At 37.3% G+C, this 18,111-nt stretch overlaps 1 protein-coding gene across 3 annotated transcripts in view; it reads right to left on the reverse strand.

Moving 5' to 3' along the window:
* The window catches only part of DMD (dystrophin), a 1,176,878-nt gene that overhangs the window by 820,656 nt on the left and 338,111 nt on the right, over positions 1 to 18,111 (reverse strand). For 2 of the 3 annotated variants that reach the window (XM_063343591.1, XM_063343600.1), the window contains exons 8-9: positions 7,973 to 8,154; positions 6,881 to 7,003 (exon numbers count right to left, since the gene is read on the reverse strand). In XM_063343591.1, the coding sequence (XP_063199661.1) occupies positions 6,881 to 7,003; positions 7,973 to 8,154 (305 nt within the window). The remainder of the gene's footprint in view (positions 1 to 6,880; positions 7,004 to 7,972; positions 8,155 to 18,111) is intronic. The other variant, XM_063343608.1, reaches the window with a different exon arrangement.

Consider the following 18,111-nt stretch of genomic DNA (forward strand, 5'->3'; position numbering starts at 1 on the left):
TAGAATATCTCAAATTGGAAGGGACGCACAAGGATCGAGTCCAACACCCTACTCCATGCAGGACTAACTAAAACTGTATCATGTGACTAAGAGTGTCATCCAGACACTCCTTGAACTCTGACAGGATTGGTGCTTTGACCACTTGCCTGGGGAGACTACTTCATTGACCAACCACCCTCTCAGTGAAGAACCTTCTCCTAATTTCCAATCTGAACTTCCCCTGACACAGCTTCATATAATTTCCTCATTTCCTATCACTGGTCACAAGAGAAATATGTGGAGAGAAGTAGTGGGGGATGCCTGGGGATCTTGGCTGGTGAAGCCCAACATCCATAATTGCAAGCAGTGGCACAGCACAAATTGACACAACTTTCTGACCAGTTTTCCTGGACAAGCAGCAACTTCTCTGTTAGGGAGGGAAGTTGAGACCTCTTGAATTTAGCTTTGTGGGGAACCAAGTGAGTGAGTGTGTGAGATAACAGAGTAAAAGCTCAGTCTTACTGGGTTCTTAAATACTGCATGCAGCTCCACTATAGGTTATCGCTTACTCTGTCTCACCCATGATAGTACCAATATTTTTGACAGCAAAAACACTTGAAAAGAATTTACAATAAACATTCAAACCAAAGAAATCACAAAAATAAGTTAGAGCTGCTGCTGCTGCAGTCTATACACAAAGCACCGACAGGAATCTCAACTGTCATCTTGACAACCCTTCAGGCTTGGAGAAGAACCCATCAATTTGCCAGACCATTATTGAAAATATAAAATTTATAAACACGCTTGAAACCGTTTGCTTTATCATTTTGCAAACTGTTCCTTAAAGACATGGCTTTCAGGAGAGCTCCCTAAGAAATCCAAAAGACTTGCTTTTAGCTTCACTTTTCCATCTCTGCATCTCCTTATTCTGACCCCTGGTGATGGATTTTGCTATTTTATTATGGTTAGTCTGAATCTTAGGGATCTTACTTAGCTCTACAGAAACAGTTTCTAGCTTTCTGAATGGAGAAAGTTTCTGTTTAAAAGAGAACACCTAGGCTAACAGCTGGGACTACAGTTGTACTTGCTGCCCAAATTATATCCATCAAGATCTTGTGATTGAATGTGCAGATAATTTGGCAAGTATTTGCTGAAGTTTCCTGACTTCTACTTTAAATTATCCCATAAACCCAATATGAACAATCAGTGCTGACAACTGGATATTTTCTGTGCCGACTGTCTTACCTTAGAAATATTACCAGGATGTTGAAACTTAAATTCTATGTGGTTGTACTTTAATCTAAAAGAGTTCTCTTCTGATGTCCCTCCAAAGGGCACTTTACCACAAGGTAAACAGGACCATATTTGAATCACTGCCTTTAAGTAAAAGAAAGGTCTTTTTTACTTCAAAGGAAAGCAATATGGCAATTCTGTTATGCTGTGGCATAGATGAACCCCAAAGGGTCCCAGAACAGAGGTCTCACAGCACTTTAAAGTGAACTTGCTGGCAGAAGACCAAGAGTGTGGAAAATTAAGGGTCTAGAAAACCAGAAATCTCAAGGGCAAGGTGGCCAGAAGAATCGTGTGGTGTGTGTGAGTAAATTCAGATTAATTTTATAATGAGTTTCTAGTGACCTTCCAAGTTAATTACTATAGTTATGAACTGATGGAGAAAGTCTAGTACAGTAACTGGGTAGAATCCATATCAGAAAACAGAGAATATGACAAAAATATGTTATTTCCATAAAACAGGAGTAACGACTGGAGGGTTTGGAATTTCCCATGAACTAATAACTGGGTTGAGGCCTGAGGTGAAGTCCCAAATCAAATCATGAAGTGCTGGAGAATATTGTCCCCATTAGCCACTACTGCATCCCAAATTATTTTAATTCACATCTATTGAAGCTTGTCAGCTTAAAAGCTAAGAGCAAACCTGCACACAAATTCTGTATTTCATATAACATAACATAGAATAATGAAAATGCAACTCCTGTCAAAAGAACAAAAATCTACAATGATATATATGCAATAGGCTTCATTTTGCGTAATAGATAATTTAAGACAGCCAGACTCATATCTGGCCTTTTAGACAGGCTTGCCAAAAGCTTATTTACAAAAAATCCAGTCTCAAAACATACATAGATTTTGTTCATCCCAGTTTTTTCAATGCTTAAATTTTCAGCACTGTTTTTCCAATATATAAAAAAAGTTTCTTTTCTAGATACTTCAGTGTTTTACAATTTTATTTATTTTTTTACTTGATCCTTTTTAAGACAGTATATTTTATGTTCTGTGGAGTTCAGGGGTAGCAGGTAGTAAGTAAAAATGAAGGCAGTGAGATAGGAATTTTGCCTGGGATCAATATTAGAAACTGATCTGATCAAACATTTTTGGAAAAAATTAGAAAGCAAACCAATCATTCTTCTTGGTCAGGTGTTAAATGAGACGAAGAAATGTAACAAAAACAAAGGCTTTCATAAATATAAAACACAAGTGAAAGGGTATTTTTAAACCAGGATTTTGAAATGTCTCGGAAAATTAACTAGAGGATCCCGTTTTTCTAAGTGAAGCTAGACAGACTGTGTTATTACAGAGACTACATACAAGACAAAATACAGAGCTGCAAAGTCAGGGAAGCCTTCTGTAATTGCTGAGAAGTGACTGCCATCTGAAACCTGTCAACATAAATATTTTCTCTTGGGCCCTTCTTATTGTTAATACAGGGAATTTAGAGATTGAAGTTTGAGAAGTGGATTCCTGTCCTAAGATCTGCATGAATTCATGAACACTTTCTAAGTAAACAAGGTAAAGGAGGAAAACTTTTCCTGGGCATTAGCAGAAGGACTGCTATTCGTGTCAGCAAAAGCATTTAAAAAGGCTTAAGTGCTTCAACTGGAAGTGGTCAAGCACAGACCAAACAACAAGAAGTCAGCGAGTGAACTGGCTGGCAGAACAATGATTTTCTTTGAATCTGAGATATGTCAGTTAAGCAAAGCAAGACTTGTCTGGCTGAAATGTGTGCAACTAAAATACTAGACATTGTAAGTATACTACTGAGAGACAAACAGAATAAGAATTCATAAAAGAAGGATGAATTTAAAGACACAGAGGTTGTGAAAGTATTAGAAAGTGTGAAGATGGGGAAAGTGAAGTAAAATATAACATAGAAGAATAGACAAGGGTAGAAGATAGGAGGAGGAGGACTTTGACAGATGGTGGTGTAAGAGGAAATATTATTCCTTCTTGCTGATACGGAGCTCAGAGAATCATTGCTCATGTCATTTTTATAATTTTATAAAAAATTTATAAATTTTCCAACAACTGACATAGGCAGTAAAAGTATAGCATATATGGCCAAATTTGCAGGATAACAATTAAAATCTTTAGAAAGAGGTCTTATCTCATTTATTTTTCTTCTGAGTTCCAGTTGGCTCATGCTTGGACTACAAAATCTATTGGACCATTCTTCCGAACGCAGAATTTAAAAAATATCACTCAATCAAACATTATGACATTTAAGACCAATCTTAGCAGCTAGAACCTCTAGAGAGAAGCAGGTGAAAGGCTTATTGTTGATAGTTGCTATGAATCTTCTTTGATTATCTTGGAGAAGTTATAATATTCAAGTCCTGTAAGATGAAAATTTGTAGAGATCTGAAAACAAAAATGACTCCTACTTTTCAACAGAAGACCAACACATTTGGCGAAGATCTTGCTTCTTAACGATAGTACCTAAGATACCATTGAAACTGGCAGACCACAGTAAACTAAATCTACTGAATTTTTTCTTTGATAACTACATGGAAATGAAGACAATTTCCTAAACTTTACTAAAATCCAAGAAAAAAAGAAGTTGACTTCATCTTGATTTCTTTAATGCAGTCCCCTACAGAAGCAAATTTCACTGAAAATCCTACAGGCAGTTGCAATACCAACACTAGTATCCAAAAATCATAATACAGCTGGCACAAAATTGGAAGGCTATTTAGATTGAAAAGGAAATAATATTTATTTGGTTTAGTTAAAATAGATGGGGTTATAAAGGTATACCAGCTTCAGATATCTAGAGAAAAAATTATCAAGCACTATCTTACCAGGATTACAAATTTGTTTTAATAGTTAGATGACAGTTGTTCTTCAAGAAATACATGGCTAGAGGCAAAAAAATCATTACCACTGATTAAGAATTGCATATATTGAACCGGCATATTAATTGGTACTATTTGCAATTCAAGTTTATCTTGATTATAATGAGACTGTGTCTGGTGTTTTTCACTTAGGATTTTTAAGTGAATGCTTTTCATTTGTTAATATTTGCTGTGGCTCTAGCACAATAGGGGCCAATTCCGGTTAGGCCCTTCTGACAAACCGGCACAATTATAATGTTATAGTAGTAGTTATTGCATAAGTATAATAGACAAAACTTCCAAATTCAGGAACACAAGATCTGAAAACCGGAATGAAAGGTGAGGAATTAATTATCAAATGATATCTTTTTACTACATTTTAATAACTACGTTTTGTAAAATTGACTTCAATTACATCAGCTTGTACGTTATGCTTGATAGTAGGAGTGTTGACAAAACCCACAATCAATCACAATAAAAGTAGCTCAAGAAAAAAAAAAAGCTATTTTATGAATAATTCTTCTCAAATATCAGTAGAGTATCTAAGTAAATCAAAACAATTATACCAGTTTTAAACACCTTGTTTAAAAGCTGTATTAATCACCACTGCAACACATTTGATGTTACCATAATGTAGCAAGCTCATGCTTATGTGCACAGGATTTCTCTCCTGGAGTATTTAAAGGAAGTCATTATTCAATAAAATACCCGTCCCTTGAAGAGTACATTCAGAAACACAGTGTTGAATTAAAGTGTAATTTTGCAATAAATTTTTAGAGGTTAGACAGAATTAAGTCTCCACAAAAGAAGTCATACTCTAGTGCCAAATACATGCAGAACTCCCTCCCCCGAAGTAATGACAGGAAAGTATGTTGCATTACAAATTATGACCTTTGGCTCTCACGCTTGTCAAAAGTTATAAAAATCTGACCACTGAAATGCTCATTATAAGGATTGCTTGAAAAAAGTTTTATTAAACTATTGCAGCTATTTGAAAGTCAAAAAAAACCCAAACACAAAACCCTAACCTGAATGTTGGCATGGTGCCATTTGTGATAATATGACCAGCTGTTATCATCTAATAATCCAGGTCAGGTAAAGAATCTTGAATTTCATGTTTCCCTTCTCTTCTGCCCAACTACAGTAACCTCCTGAAAAATATCATCACTTACTACTTTCTTTAATAGATATGAGGGTTAGGAAAAACAACAGGAAACTAATGGTTCTTCTTTTTCTATAGTCCAAGCTGAGACAGAAATATAATAATTAGATGACAAATGCAGTTTATGTTTGGTTTGTTCTAATAATCTTTTAAGGCAATATAAGTACTGTTTTCAAAAATGACAAAACAAAGCAAGCAGTTTATAATTCTAAAACAGTATTGTTTGAATCATAGAATAGTTTGGGTTGCAAGGGACCTTTAAAGGTCATCTAACCCAACTCCCCTGCAATAAGCAGGGACATCTTCAACTAGATCAGGTTGCTCAGAGCCCCGTCCAACCTGGCCTTGAATGTCTCCAGGGATGAGGCATCTACCACCTCTCTGGGCAACCTGTGCCAGTGTTTCACCACCCCCATTGTAAAAAATTAATTCTTTATCTCTAGTCTAAATCTTCCCTCTTTCAGTTTAAAACCATTTCACCATTGTCCTATCTCAACAGGCTAAAAGTTTGTCTCCATCTTTCCTGTAGGCCCCAGGAAAGTACTGGAAGGCCACAATAAGGTCTCCCCACAGCTTTCGCTTCTCCAGGCTGAACAACCCCAACTCTCTCAGCCTGTCCCCATAGGAGAGAGCTCCAGCCCTGTGATCATTTTTGTGGCCTTCCTCTGGACGCGCTCCAACAGGTCCACGTCTTTCCTGTGCTGAGTCCTCCAAAGAGGATGCAGTACTCCATATGGGGTCTTACCAGAGCGGAGTAAAGGGTCAGACCTGCTGGCCATACTTCATTTGATGCAGTCTAGGATACAGCTGGCTTTCCGGGCTGTTAGCACACATTGTTGTCTGTTGTCCAGATTTTCATCCACCAGTACCCCCAAGTCCTTCTTGGCAAGGCTGCTCTCAATCCCTTCATCCCCCAGCCTCTATTGATACTGGGGGTTGCAACAGCACAAGGTTCAACTTTGCCTTGTTGAACCTTATGAGGTTCACACAGGCCCACTTCTCGAGCCTGTCCAGATTCCTCTAGATGGCATCCCGTCCCTCCAGCGTGTCAACAGCACCACTCACCTTCACATTATCTCGCTGAGGGTGCACTTGATCCTACTGTCTATATCTTTGATGAAGATATTAAACAGTACTGGTCCCAATACAGACCCGTGAGGGACACCACACTGAGGTTTGTCAGGCAGGACTTGCCCTTGGTGAAGCATGCTGGCTGTCTCAAATCACCTCCCTGTCCTCCATGTGCCTTGGCATAGCTTCTAGGAGGATCTGTTCCATGATCTTCCCAGGCACAGAGGCGAGGCTGACAGGTCATTAGTTCCCTCTCCTTTCTATCCTTTTTAAAAATGGGTGCAATGTTTCCCTTTTTCCAGTCACTGGGGATATCACCTGACTGCCATGACTTCAAATATCATGATGCTGTTCATCCCTAAAAATTAGCATAGCACCTATTGCCAACCATGCTGAAATACACAATAAAAAGACAGATGCTAAGAAAAACCTGGAAAAAGCAGGTCATCAAGATCAGGTACAAGCAAAATGCACAAACTCTTTCACTCCAAGCACAAGCTTAATAAAACAGTTTTTAAAACAAACAACAATATTAACAGACCTGTGGAGGAACCTGCCTCCTTTTTTGGTCAGGGGATGTGACATACACAGCTTGTTTATATGCGTAACTTTTGAACCGTGGTTTAGGAGAAGGTGAAGGTCCCTGGGGTACAGTGACCATGATCTATGAAGAAGAAATTAGAGGTGGAAAGAACAGACACATGGATAAGGGCAGGGATTACAGAAGTAAAATAATGATTGAAAGAGTAAGTGAAGAAAAAGCGGTAGGAAGGTCATTGCCAGTTACATTTTTCAAGGAGTGTATTGGTATTCAGCAGTTGAAATTGGGATGGCATTAAGGAAAGCTCTCACTTAATCTGACACCCTTTCCAAAAGCAACAAACTGTCAGAACTCAATACCGGCAGAATACCAATGTAAATTGAAGGTTCTTTATAATTTACAGGCAAAGGCTCAAAAAACAAGTAATCTTGTAGTAAATCCTGAATAAACAGAGCCAATACTCATCTGCTCAGTACTCTAAAGAGACTGAGCATCCCAAAAGCAAGTCACAAATTAAATTCAGACAAGTACACTAGTCCTAAAATCCACTAAACACTTAACTCAGAGACTGATGATTTCAGTCAAAAGCATAACTGACATAGCAAGCATAAATTAATCCCACATATTACATGAGCTTTTTCAGAGGCCCATTGCTAGCTGAGAACAGATGATCTTAAAATACAAGTCATTGTAAATAAAATGCTAAAAAATTAAAAATGTATCACGAATATGGAGAAACATCAACTGCTATTCTCTAAAAAAGTTTCTACATGTCCGTGTTTAAATGTAAAACCTCCCCCAGTTTCTGTGTTCTTCCTTGTGGTACCCTTCCACAATCAAAACACCCAGTGCTGTAAAAGAGAAGTGCAAAGCACTTACTTGCTGAATAGTTACTTTTAAAACACCCCAGTGCAATGTGAAATGTACTTGCAGACAAGTACATTTGACTTGCCTGCGGTGAACAGACTTTGTCCATTATGCCCACGTTTTTTTTGCCTTCCATTGGCCACCTAACATCAAATTTACGGGGTAGGTGAGGGAAAGAAACACTTTAGAGCAGCAAAATGAAAACAGAAAAGTGAAACAACTCACTTCTTGTGAATAATGGTGTTGATGATGTACTTGTATGTGCTCTTCTCTAGTGACCCTTGAGTGTCGTGGCAACATCTCCACCTCCCTGATGGCTTCCATGGTGACTTGCTGGGGCAGAACTTGGAAGAGGGAAGTCACATACATTAAGATGGACTTCTTATCTGGACAGGCAGTTGCAACGTCTGGAAGGCAAATTAACATTCATCATTTCGGTTTCCACATTAGGCATGAGAAACAGCCAATCAGCTTCATGGAAAGTTGATAGACTAATGAGCAATCTATTGTCCACGTGAGTTCTCTAGAGACTAATTAGAGCCTTACAATCAGTTTGAAAATTACAGACTAAACTTGCATATCAATGAGAAGGAGCCAAAGTTTATAAAGGTAACTGTTACTTCATTCAACATGAACTTTCCATCTGTATTTCTTTAGTCAAAATGCACATACTATACAATTTGACACTGTGGTCCTCATTAAGCAGGACTAGACATAGGAAAAGGTGTAGTTTCTTGTGCTGTATAAACACTGCAGTTAAAAAAAATAAGGGCATGCTCATTTTAAAAGTTGTGCCTTGTACACTCTCTTCACATAATTTAATCACTGGAAGCGACAATGATGTAGGAAAAAGAAGATTTACAGGTTTTGCTAGTGATCGGGTTCATATGAAACAACTACTGAAGCCAATCTGTAATATAGCTACATAGCTTTTATATTATTAGTCGTATATTTTCATGAAGTCTGTGCAACACCTAAGGAACATGATATTTACAGACATTAAAATATATAATAGAACAACTCTTTAAAAAAAAAAAAAGCCCTGTAAAATCTCTGTGGATGTTAGCAGCAAGTACAAGAAAATGTGTGAACACAAAGATGATTTCAGGTTTTGCACACAGCCACAATATACATCGGCAGGAAAAGTGGTTTATCTGACTCAACATTTCAAGTCAATAACAATTTGTAAAAATGTAAGGCGTGTGGCAGCTCTTTGAAGTAGTTACTTTGTTATTTGGCATTGATGTTTACCTCCCACACTCAGACTAGTGCATCAAGATGTAAAAAGCCTGTTGTACAAGAAATTTATCATTAATTCGCTTAAGTGTTTTAACATGAGCGCTGGCCAGAAGCCAAGAGCTCGGAGTTTTTACTGTCCTAGATCAATCCTGGCTTAGGTAAGATTTCAGTTCAGAGAAAAGGAAAAAAAAAAAAGGAAAAAGAAAAAAAAAATCAATTAATATATTCTGGCAGCTTCAATACTCTCATTCTCTCTTCCTAGAATGCAGAATACATGAGCAAGGCACCTTATGTTAAAAGGTTCACATGTATTTGGAAATCAAGAAAAGCCATCCTATCAATATTTTTGGTTTTGCTTTCTGACATATTGCCATACCTTTTCTTGATACATTATTAAAGAAAGATGAAGGTTAAGTTCTACTTATAATTGGCTGGAAAAATGGAACATTCCCTCCAGCATCCCCGCCATTGTAAGATTTATTGTCTTGGTGGCCACAGCATACAGAATATGCTTATTTAAAAAAAAACAAACAACCCAAACCAACAAAAAACCCCAAACAAACAACACGACTTTTCCACATCAAGTCACACTACAGCCCTCAGTCTCCACAGGCTTCGTTTCTGTGATAGAATTCAGTCCAGGAAGTATTTTGCTATGAACATCTTCTTGTTTTCTCATTAATAATTTAATACCGTTTTGTTATAGTCAGCATCCACTAGTAATTGATGTTTAGAAGAATATCCATTGCATTACACAAGCAAAGAGTACACACTGAAAGAACACATATTAGTGCCAGCTATGATTTTTCCATTTATTGTTCATTATTTTTCTTTTCAAAATGTTCTGGTAATCAAATAGGCAAATACCTTATCATTTATCTACACAAATATCACACAATAAATGAAGCAAGTACCTTGCAAACAACGTACATACCAAAAATTGTTTACCCATTCTATCTGACAAATAAAAAGCACATATGCAGCTGTCAGAATCCACTGGCAAATAAGAAAAGATTTAATTACTTAATCAGAACAACTAGCTAAAGAACCATTGTTGCAAAGCCTGGAATATCAATCTGTCTCTCAAAATTCCTTTTTGCAGGCGCTTGAATTATCAGAGCAGGAATGACATCTGTTATCCTGTCCTATGCCTTTGCCTTCATATTTTTTTCTTTTTGAATCATAGCCTAATATATTGTCTTTACCACCTGTTCAGACTGATGGATGTTTGAAGTCCTAGTAGTTAGGCAGTGAATAAATTTCAGTTTAAGCACTTGCTTGCAAGGAAGTTCCTTAATCCTTGGAAATATGCCTGCTTTCATTTCTGGGGGCAAAATATCTGTTAAGCCAACCTAAACCTTCTAAAAACTAACCTCCAACTCTGAGAAAATATGGAAGATATTTATGAAAATTAAGTCAACATATGTAGACTATGCCATTATTCAGATACTGGTTTTGAGAGAAGAAGTAAAAATAATAAAAAAAAAAAATATCCAGGAATTTTTTTTTTTTTTTTTTTTCAAAAACACGGTATCTTCAAATTGAGCTCAGAAGCAATACTTCTGAATATTTTCATCCATTTTCTTGACAATGACCTTCCAGGATAGGATTGAAAAGAATAAAAAAGAATAAAAACAATTTAGACTACAAGTCAAAAGAGAGTTTAAAATGGGAAGCATAACAAAATTAGCACAAATTACATTATTAACATGTTTGTCAATCAAGAATCTGAAAGACTTTGGAGAGCTCTGAAAACCATTACGGCTCTTTAACAAGATACTGTGATATAGTTAAGAGAAAGTATTGGAAAAGTTTCCAGCGTGAATTTTCCAGCTCTTGAGAGGAATCTTGTACTGTAGAAAACTTTATGCTGTCAGATTAATATTTTTCAACATAAACAAGTGACTTTCTGGTACTCAAACTGAAATATGTTATGTGAAGCATATCATTCACAGAACTAGTTTTTGATACATCTTGTGATCCGCAGGCCTACTTACTAAGACATGTGGCATCTTCTACAGTGAAAGAAACAAAACTCCTTTGTAGGATACAGAGCAAGGCCCTGACTTTACATGCTCCCTCTGAAAAAATATCCACACTCTGACCATTTAGAGAGATTAGTTTCTCCAGAGGAGGTCTCCAGTCAAATTGAGAGACAAAAAAGAAATAAACCAAAACACTTCTTACAATACACAGGCTAAAAACCTGTCTGATACTAAGGATACACGGTAAGAGCTGGAATTCGACCATGAATTTTAACGTATGATAACATCCTGTTCATCTAGAGACACAGCTACAAGTCCCAAAAGAGCAAGAAGAATCTGGTTTCACTACAGAACTTCAAAACCCTGAAATAAACATCAATCCACCCCTGTTTAAGTGTTGCTGCCTTTAAAAGGTTATTACAGGCTTAACGAGGGAAGGAATTTGCCCGATAAAAGTTTAAAACAGCTTGATTTTTATGAGCGAATATTCTTCATTTTCTGATGAACCTAACAAGTTTGACTGGTTATTGAGGATGGGTGACTACAATAAACCTGAAATGTTCTGAAACCAATTATTTTCTGTAGGCTGCAGTGCCAAAAAAAGTAAATAAATTAAAAAAAAAAAGTCAAACTCTTCAAAAAGTGATCCAACAGCCAATTTTTATAAGCCTTGCAGTTCACAAGTGGTTTGTTCTTGCACCCATATGTTCTGTCAACAAACAATTCCCTGCCAACATTCCCAGTGCTGATGGAAAGACGCATTTTTGAGAGATAAGTGAAAGTGAGGATGACACAAAACACCTAAGTAAGCGCCATACTAAAAAGTACTGTACAGGTCTACCAACAAGAGCAAAATCTAGCATTTTGTTATTCAGTGTTACGTTAAGTATATACAGCCACACACAGAGTGCAAATTACAAGCATTCATGCAAATGTTACTTCCAAATTTCAAATACATGTCTATTTATAATACAGCCATTCCTATTTATTAATATTTTGGTTTCTCAAAGCTTTGACCAAATAACAGTTCTGACACTATTTGTGCTGATTCCATCCACTCTTTTTATCAAACTAGTAGCAAAGTAACTCTGAAAGAAGAAAGCTTAAATGCCTGCCACATTGCCGGACAGGTTATATTACTGTACATATTTTGCTGACGTGGCTTCTTTATATTGAGACACAAATTCTGAAACATACTTTCCCTTATACAGTGCTGAGAAGCAAGATAAGACTTGAGCCCTAAAAATACAAGAAATCCTTTGTCCTCAAAAGAAGTAGGTAGGATTTTCAGATGATCACAAAACAGAAAATACAGAAAACTGTAACTTTTAAATCTTATACATAACCTAATACTGTTGGCTTCCGTGATGACAGTAGTAATAATAATCCCAGTATTTTAATATTACTTGCTGCTTTCCCACATGAGATTTTAAAAACAGTACTAAAAAAAAATTGCCCATTCTTCCATAACACTGAAGGAGATTCTCAAAGTTGATTTGAATTTTCTCAGATTATGTAGCTTTTTTTTCCTTGATAAATGAAGGCTGTTGGGCTTTTTCTCTCAAAGACATTTTTCATTTTAAGGCTCATTAATGATATTAACACAACAGTAACATTTATTAGAATTTCTGAAAACGATCCCACTGCTATCTTCAAATGCGTCTGTTTAGAAAGGATGTAAAAGATGCACAACAGACAAGCTAGATGCAGAAGCTCTCGGTTTGTTAAGGTAAGACAGAATCTAACAGATATGTAAAAGATTAGTTTCTACAATGTAAACTCATTACAGGAGGGATTTAATATTTGTACGGCAACTCCCACTGTGGCGCTAACGTCAACTGCAATATCAAAGATGAGGGCAAAGTAGAAGTATTTAAAAATGTCCAAAGACAACTTACATGTTTATTTTTAACTAACATGTTTGTTTATTTTACAAGGGTGAACTTTTCAAAACACATTCAAATGCCTGTGATGATCTGTCTGATAAAGCTCACCAAAGCACTATGAGTTTCCATAAAACCTAAGTCACGTACTTTGGTAACATTTTGATTTGGATGAACCTAGGTCTGCAACTGAAATGGTATGAAAAATTGTATGAAAGCATATGAGACTGTAGCAATAAGAATGTAACTGCTTGGCCTTAAATAGCCAGAAAAACAAGTAAGTTTTAATTCCAAGATGGATGCATTAGAGTTGGCCTACCACGGGGAAAGAGATCTTCAAAAGATTACGCCCAAAACTAAGAAAAGAAAGAAGAAACAGGGGGAAAAATTGTAAGCTTGGCAATTTTTACTCCAAATGCATATTTTTGGTCATTTACTAACAAGTCTATTTTTGCAACATTAAGCTATGACAGAATCATGAGGCCTATCTTAGATTTGCTATCACTGGTAACATCTTAATTTCCTGATTGTGAAAGCATGAGACAAGATATATTTTTTTTATTATTTGAACATGAAGGAACAAGCAAGATTTACCTGGACTTATGCAAAGCATTTGACACTGTCCCGTATGACATCCTGGTCTCTAAATTGGAAAGACATGGATTTGATGGATGGGCCACTCGGTGGGTAAGGAAATGGCAAGACGTCCACACCCAAAGGGTTGTGGTCAATGGCTCAATGTCCGAGTGGAAACCAGTGACGAGTGGCGTTCCTCAGGGGTCAGTACTGGCACCAGTGCTGTTTAACATCTTTGTCAGAGACATGAACAGTGGGATTGAGTGCACCCTCAGCATGTTTGCTGACGACACCAAGCTGTGTGGCGCGGTTGACACGCTGGAGGGAAGGGATGCCATCCAGAGGGACCTGGACAGGCTTGAGAGGTGGGCTCATGCCAACCTCATGACCTTCAACCAGGCCAAGTGCAAGGTCCTGCACCTGGGTTGGGGTAATCCCAAGCACCGATATAGGCTGGGCAGTGATTGGCTTGAGAGCAGCCCTGAAGAAAAGGACCTGAGGCACAGATACAGACTGGGAAGACAATGGATTGAGAGCAGCTCTGAGGAGAAGGACTTGGATGGACCTGGTGGACGAGAAGCTCAACATGAGCTGGCAACATGCATTTGCAGCCCAGAAAGCCAATCGTATCCTGGGCTACAACAAAAGAAGCAGGGCCAGCAGATCCAGGAAGGCGATTCTGCCCCTCTACTCTGCTCTGGTGAGACCCCACCTGGAGAACTGTGTCCAGTTGTGGAGTCCTCAGCACAAGAAGGACATAGAACTGTTGGAACGGGTCCAGAGGAGAGCCATGAAGATAATCAGGGGGCTGGAGCACCTCTGCTATGAGGACAGGCTGAGAGAGTTGGGGTTGTTCAGCCTGGAGAAGGCTCTGGGGAGACCTTATTGCAGCCTTCCAGTACCTAAAGGGGGCCTATAGGAAAGATGTGGAGGGACTCTTTATCAGGGAGTTTAGTGATAGGACAAGGGGTAATGGCTTTAAACTGAATGAGGGGAGATTTAGATTAGATATTAGGTAGAAATTCTTTCCTGTGAGGGTGGTGAGGGATTGGAACAGGTTGCCCAAAGAAGCTGTGGATGCCCCATCCCTGGAAGTGTTCAAGGCCAGGCTGGATGGGGCTTTGAGCAGCCTGGTCTAGTGGGAGGTGTCCCTGCCCAGGGCAGGGGGTTGGAACTAGATGATCTTTAAGGTTCCTTCCAACTCAAACCATTCACAGAATGGTAGGGGTTGGAAGGGACCTCTGGAGATCGTCTAGTCCAACACCCCTGCCAGAGCAGGTTCACCTAGAGCAGGTTTCACAGGAATGTGTCCAGGTGGGTTTTGAATGTCTCCAGAGAAGGAGACTCCACCACCTCTCTTGGCAGTCTGTATTCTATGATTGTATGAAGATTATCAGGCAAAGAATATAAGCTCTTTTTCTTAAATGTATAAAAGCTTTTCCATCAGCTAGCACCTAGTCCCAAAATGATATTGTTCTGCTATCCATGTTTAGATTAAGACTATACTAATGGTAATGATAATAGAAGGAGCAGAAGAAGTGGTAATGGTTTACTTTGCTGACACTCACTGCTGCCAGTAAGACCTTGAAGCAATAAAAACTGTGCAGTCTCTCAAAGAGAGACTGTAGTTGCAGTGTCTGCTCCACAATTATTGACCTTTTCTTGCTTGTTTTTTAAATTTGTAATTATTTTCTTCCCCATTTTTGTACTCTGTTAGTAGATTGCATGTTGAATTCAAAATTAAAGTAATCTTTACAAGTAATCTCAAGCAATAGTGGTGGACTTGGAGACAGGCAAAAACGGAATAATTTATGAAATACTGCATAACTGTAAATACTGAAATCTGGAAACTTAAACTGACAATCCTTTAACAAAGTTAAAGAACAGACAACTACTGTCCTTTTTCTAAAATGAATTCCTTAGCACACTTTCCAACCGAGAGGAAGAATCTATGTATCTAAAGTCTTTTGGGGAGAACACAGTTAAAATCTAAATAGGAAGGCTGTATCGTGCAATTCTGTGTACTCCATTCCCCACTGGTACTAAGGGTGAATTAAAGTCCTCTTAGTAGAGAGGTAAATAACTCATTCAGCCTGCAATCTTACACAAATTTTTAAAAAAAAAAAAAAAAAAAAAAACCAAACCAAAACTGAATGGCTCCATTTCTTGCCAGTGATATAGACAAGCAATCAAAATACTATTTGAAACAGGACTGAGCAAAAGTCAAAATTTTTGGAAGGCTGTTCAGTGATCACAGTCTATTGTTTTGCAGCATAAAATTCACATTTTACAAAACGAACTGATAGCAAAATGCACAAAATACATACAGATAACTGAAGTGAGAATGGAAACCCGGAGGACAGCCCAGTGGTGACCTATACACAGACAGTGGCACTGTTCTTTTTCTTCCTTTCTGTAGATGTGAACACCCATTCAGCTAAAACTAGTATGAAACTCCCAGAAGAAGATGACATTAATTTTTCAATAGACTTTTCCTTAAGAAAGTAAAAGTTTTAAATGTCATGGTTAAGACCTACAGAATACCTTAAAAATGCTGACCACAGCTGTCCTTTGTAGGCTGTGTTGAATGAGGTCACAACAACAGCATGAAGAAAATCTCTTCCGAAGGTTAACACATTTGTGTTTGCCTTTTAAAATTACAAAGATAGGTGAGGATTTGTGGGATTAAAGTGTTGTAGGATTCAAGTGTATCTGGTATTAAAAATTCAGTGGCAGAGAATACCTTAAATCTGTCTGAATGTCTGTTCTCATTTGCTGCATGAGTGTGAAGGAGTCTTGGACTGATACGCAAGCACTGTCCTGGTTGAGTGAACTTGACACTATCTCTGGTTTTGAAATCTGAAAAATCAGACATAACACCTATGCTGAACAGGAAAGGTGAGCCTTATTTTTCTTCAGTTTCCTTACAATGTTAAACATTTATTCAGTAACACCGCAACCTTTGCAACATTAGCTATATCTAGCATAAGCATTTTATCATATGTATTGTATATTAATATTTTTGTCAATGAGTAGGAGTAAGCATGGCTCATAAATTTGCTGAAATAACAAATAAAAGGCAATATTTCATTTTCTCACAACACTGATAAACATTGCTGAAAGCTGCAGTTCAGTTATGCAAAACCCGCAAATGCAGTTAGGGGCAAGGGGAAAGAAGAAAAGAAAGAAAACTAAAATACACCCTACCACCTAAGTCCTACTGAAGAGTCCTGAAAATAAAGAAAGATCAAGAGAATTATGCTGACTGATACCTAGAGTCAGGAACAGTGTACAAAATGGTACATTAGCAGGCACCCAAACAAAGTAATTTTGCTAAGATTATTTGAGATATCAGCAAGTGGGCCAATATTTGAGAAAGCAAATGGGGCAATGTTTCAAAATATTGTACATTTTCCATTTTACTTTTATAAATATTTAGCCTAGAAAAGTTTTTAGCCTCTACATTTCTCTGCTACCAATCCCTGTTATAGGTACATTTCATTCAGTATGGAAACTATGGCAACGATGCTCAACAACTGAACAAATATTGATACTATAAAATTTCATAAACCCCCTCTGCAGATATTCTTGGAAAGCTGGACAGTATTGATTCCAGCTGAGTCCAGATTATCAGTTACTACAGTATCAGGAAGATTTTGCCTACTGGAACTGGATGGACACACACACACAAAGTAAAAAATTGTTGTACATCTATTGTCTTAAGAAGTTTGGCTCCAACCACAACCTGTTTAACTGCAAAGTTACATGCACAATATATGCTTTGCTGATTCTGTGGTTGCAAGAGTTGTGAAACATAAGTCAGTATTAGCAAATTCCAAAAGCCAGCATAATCAGTGAACAAAACCACAACATCGACGCCAATTAATTAAAATAGCAAATGAAGTGGACAACACAAAATGTATGAATTAACATTCAGCCTTGTTAATTAAATCTATTATAAATTTTGATCAGACTGATTAAGAGAATTTATTTAGTATGTAAGATGTTTTGTAGTCAATAATTATGAAAGGTAACTATGAAAAAAAAATAGAGACTGAACTCCAGTAACTAAAGATTTTGTAAGTTCTTATGAAAATTCATTACTTTTATTTCATTGTAATATCGATCATAAAAATAATCTAAGATAAATGAAAAAGGGCAATAAAAATCTGAACAGACAGCTCCGAATAGACAATGGAGAGAGTATTACACATACTGGACGGGTGATACCACACAACAAAAGAAGGTAATAGCTCTTCAAGTGCAGTCAAAAGCCACTGGGAAACATAGTATTCTTCTGAGGTATTAGGTGTAAGATGAAACAGAATTAGAAGCATTTCATCTTTTACTAGTAAGTATTCCCAAAATGAAACAATACATTACAGTTGGGATTAAATTGTGAAATTGAGATCTCAGTCTAGAAGTTATAAAGGGATTCAGAGTAAGAACTTACTTTCAAAGTATTTTGGGAAGAAATTGTAATGGCAGATATTTCATTCCTTGTTTTATTAGCATATGAATAAAATAAAGAAGGATTTGCTAATTCTGTCTGAGATCTAAGGAGAAGATTGTTCTCCAGCTCTGATATATTTATTTAGTAAAAGACAGGATTTCATTCTTTAAACTCTACATTGCTCATACAGAAATAAAGACCAGGGGATGCAAAGGGAAATATGAATGC

This window comes from Chroicocephalus ridibundus, chromosome 1, assembly GCF_963924245.1.
Source record: "Chroicocephalus ridibundus chromosome 1, bChrRid1.1, whole genome shotgun sequence".
Lineage (NCBI taxonomy): Eukaryota > Metazoa > Chordata > Aves > Charadriiformes > Laridae > Chroicocephalus > Chroicocephalus ridibundus.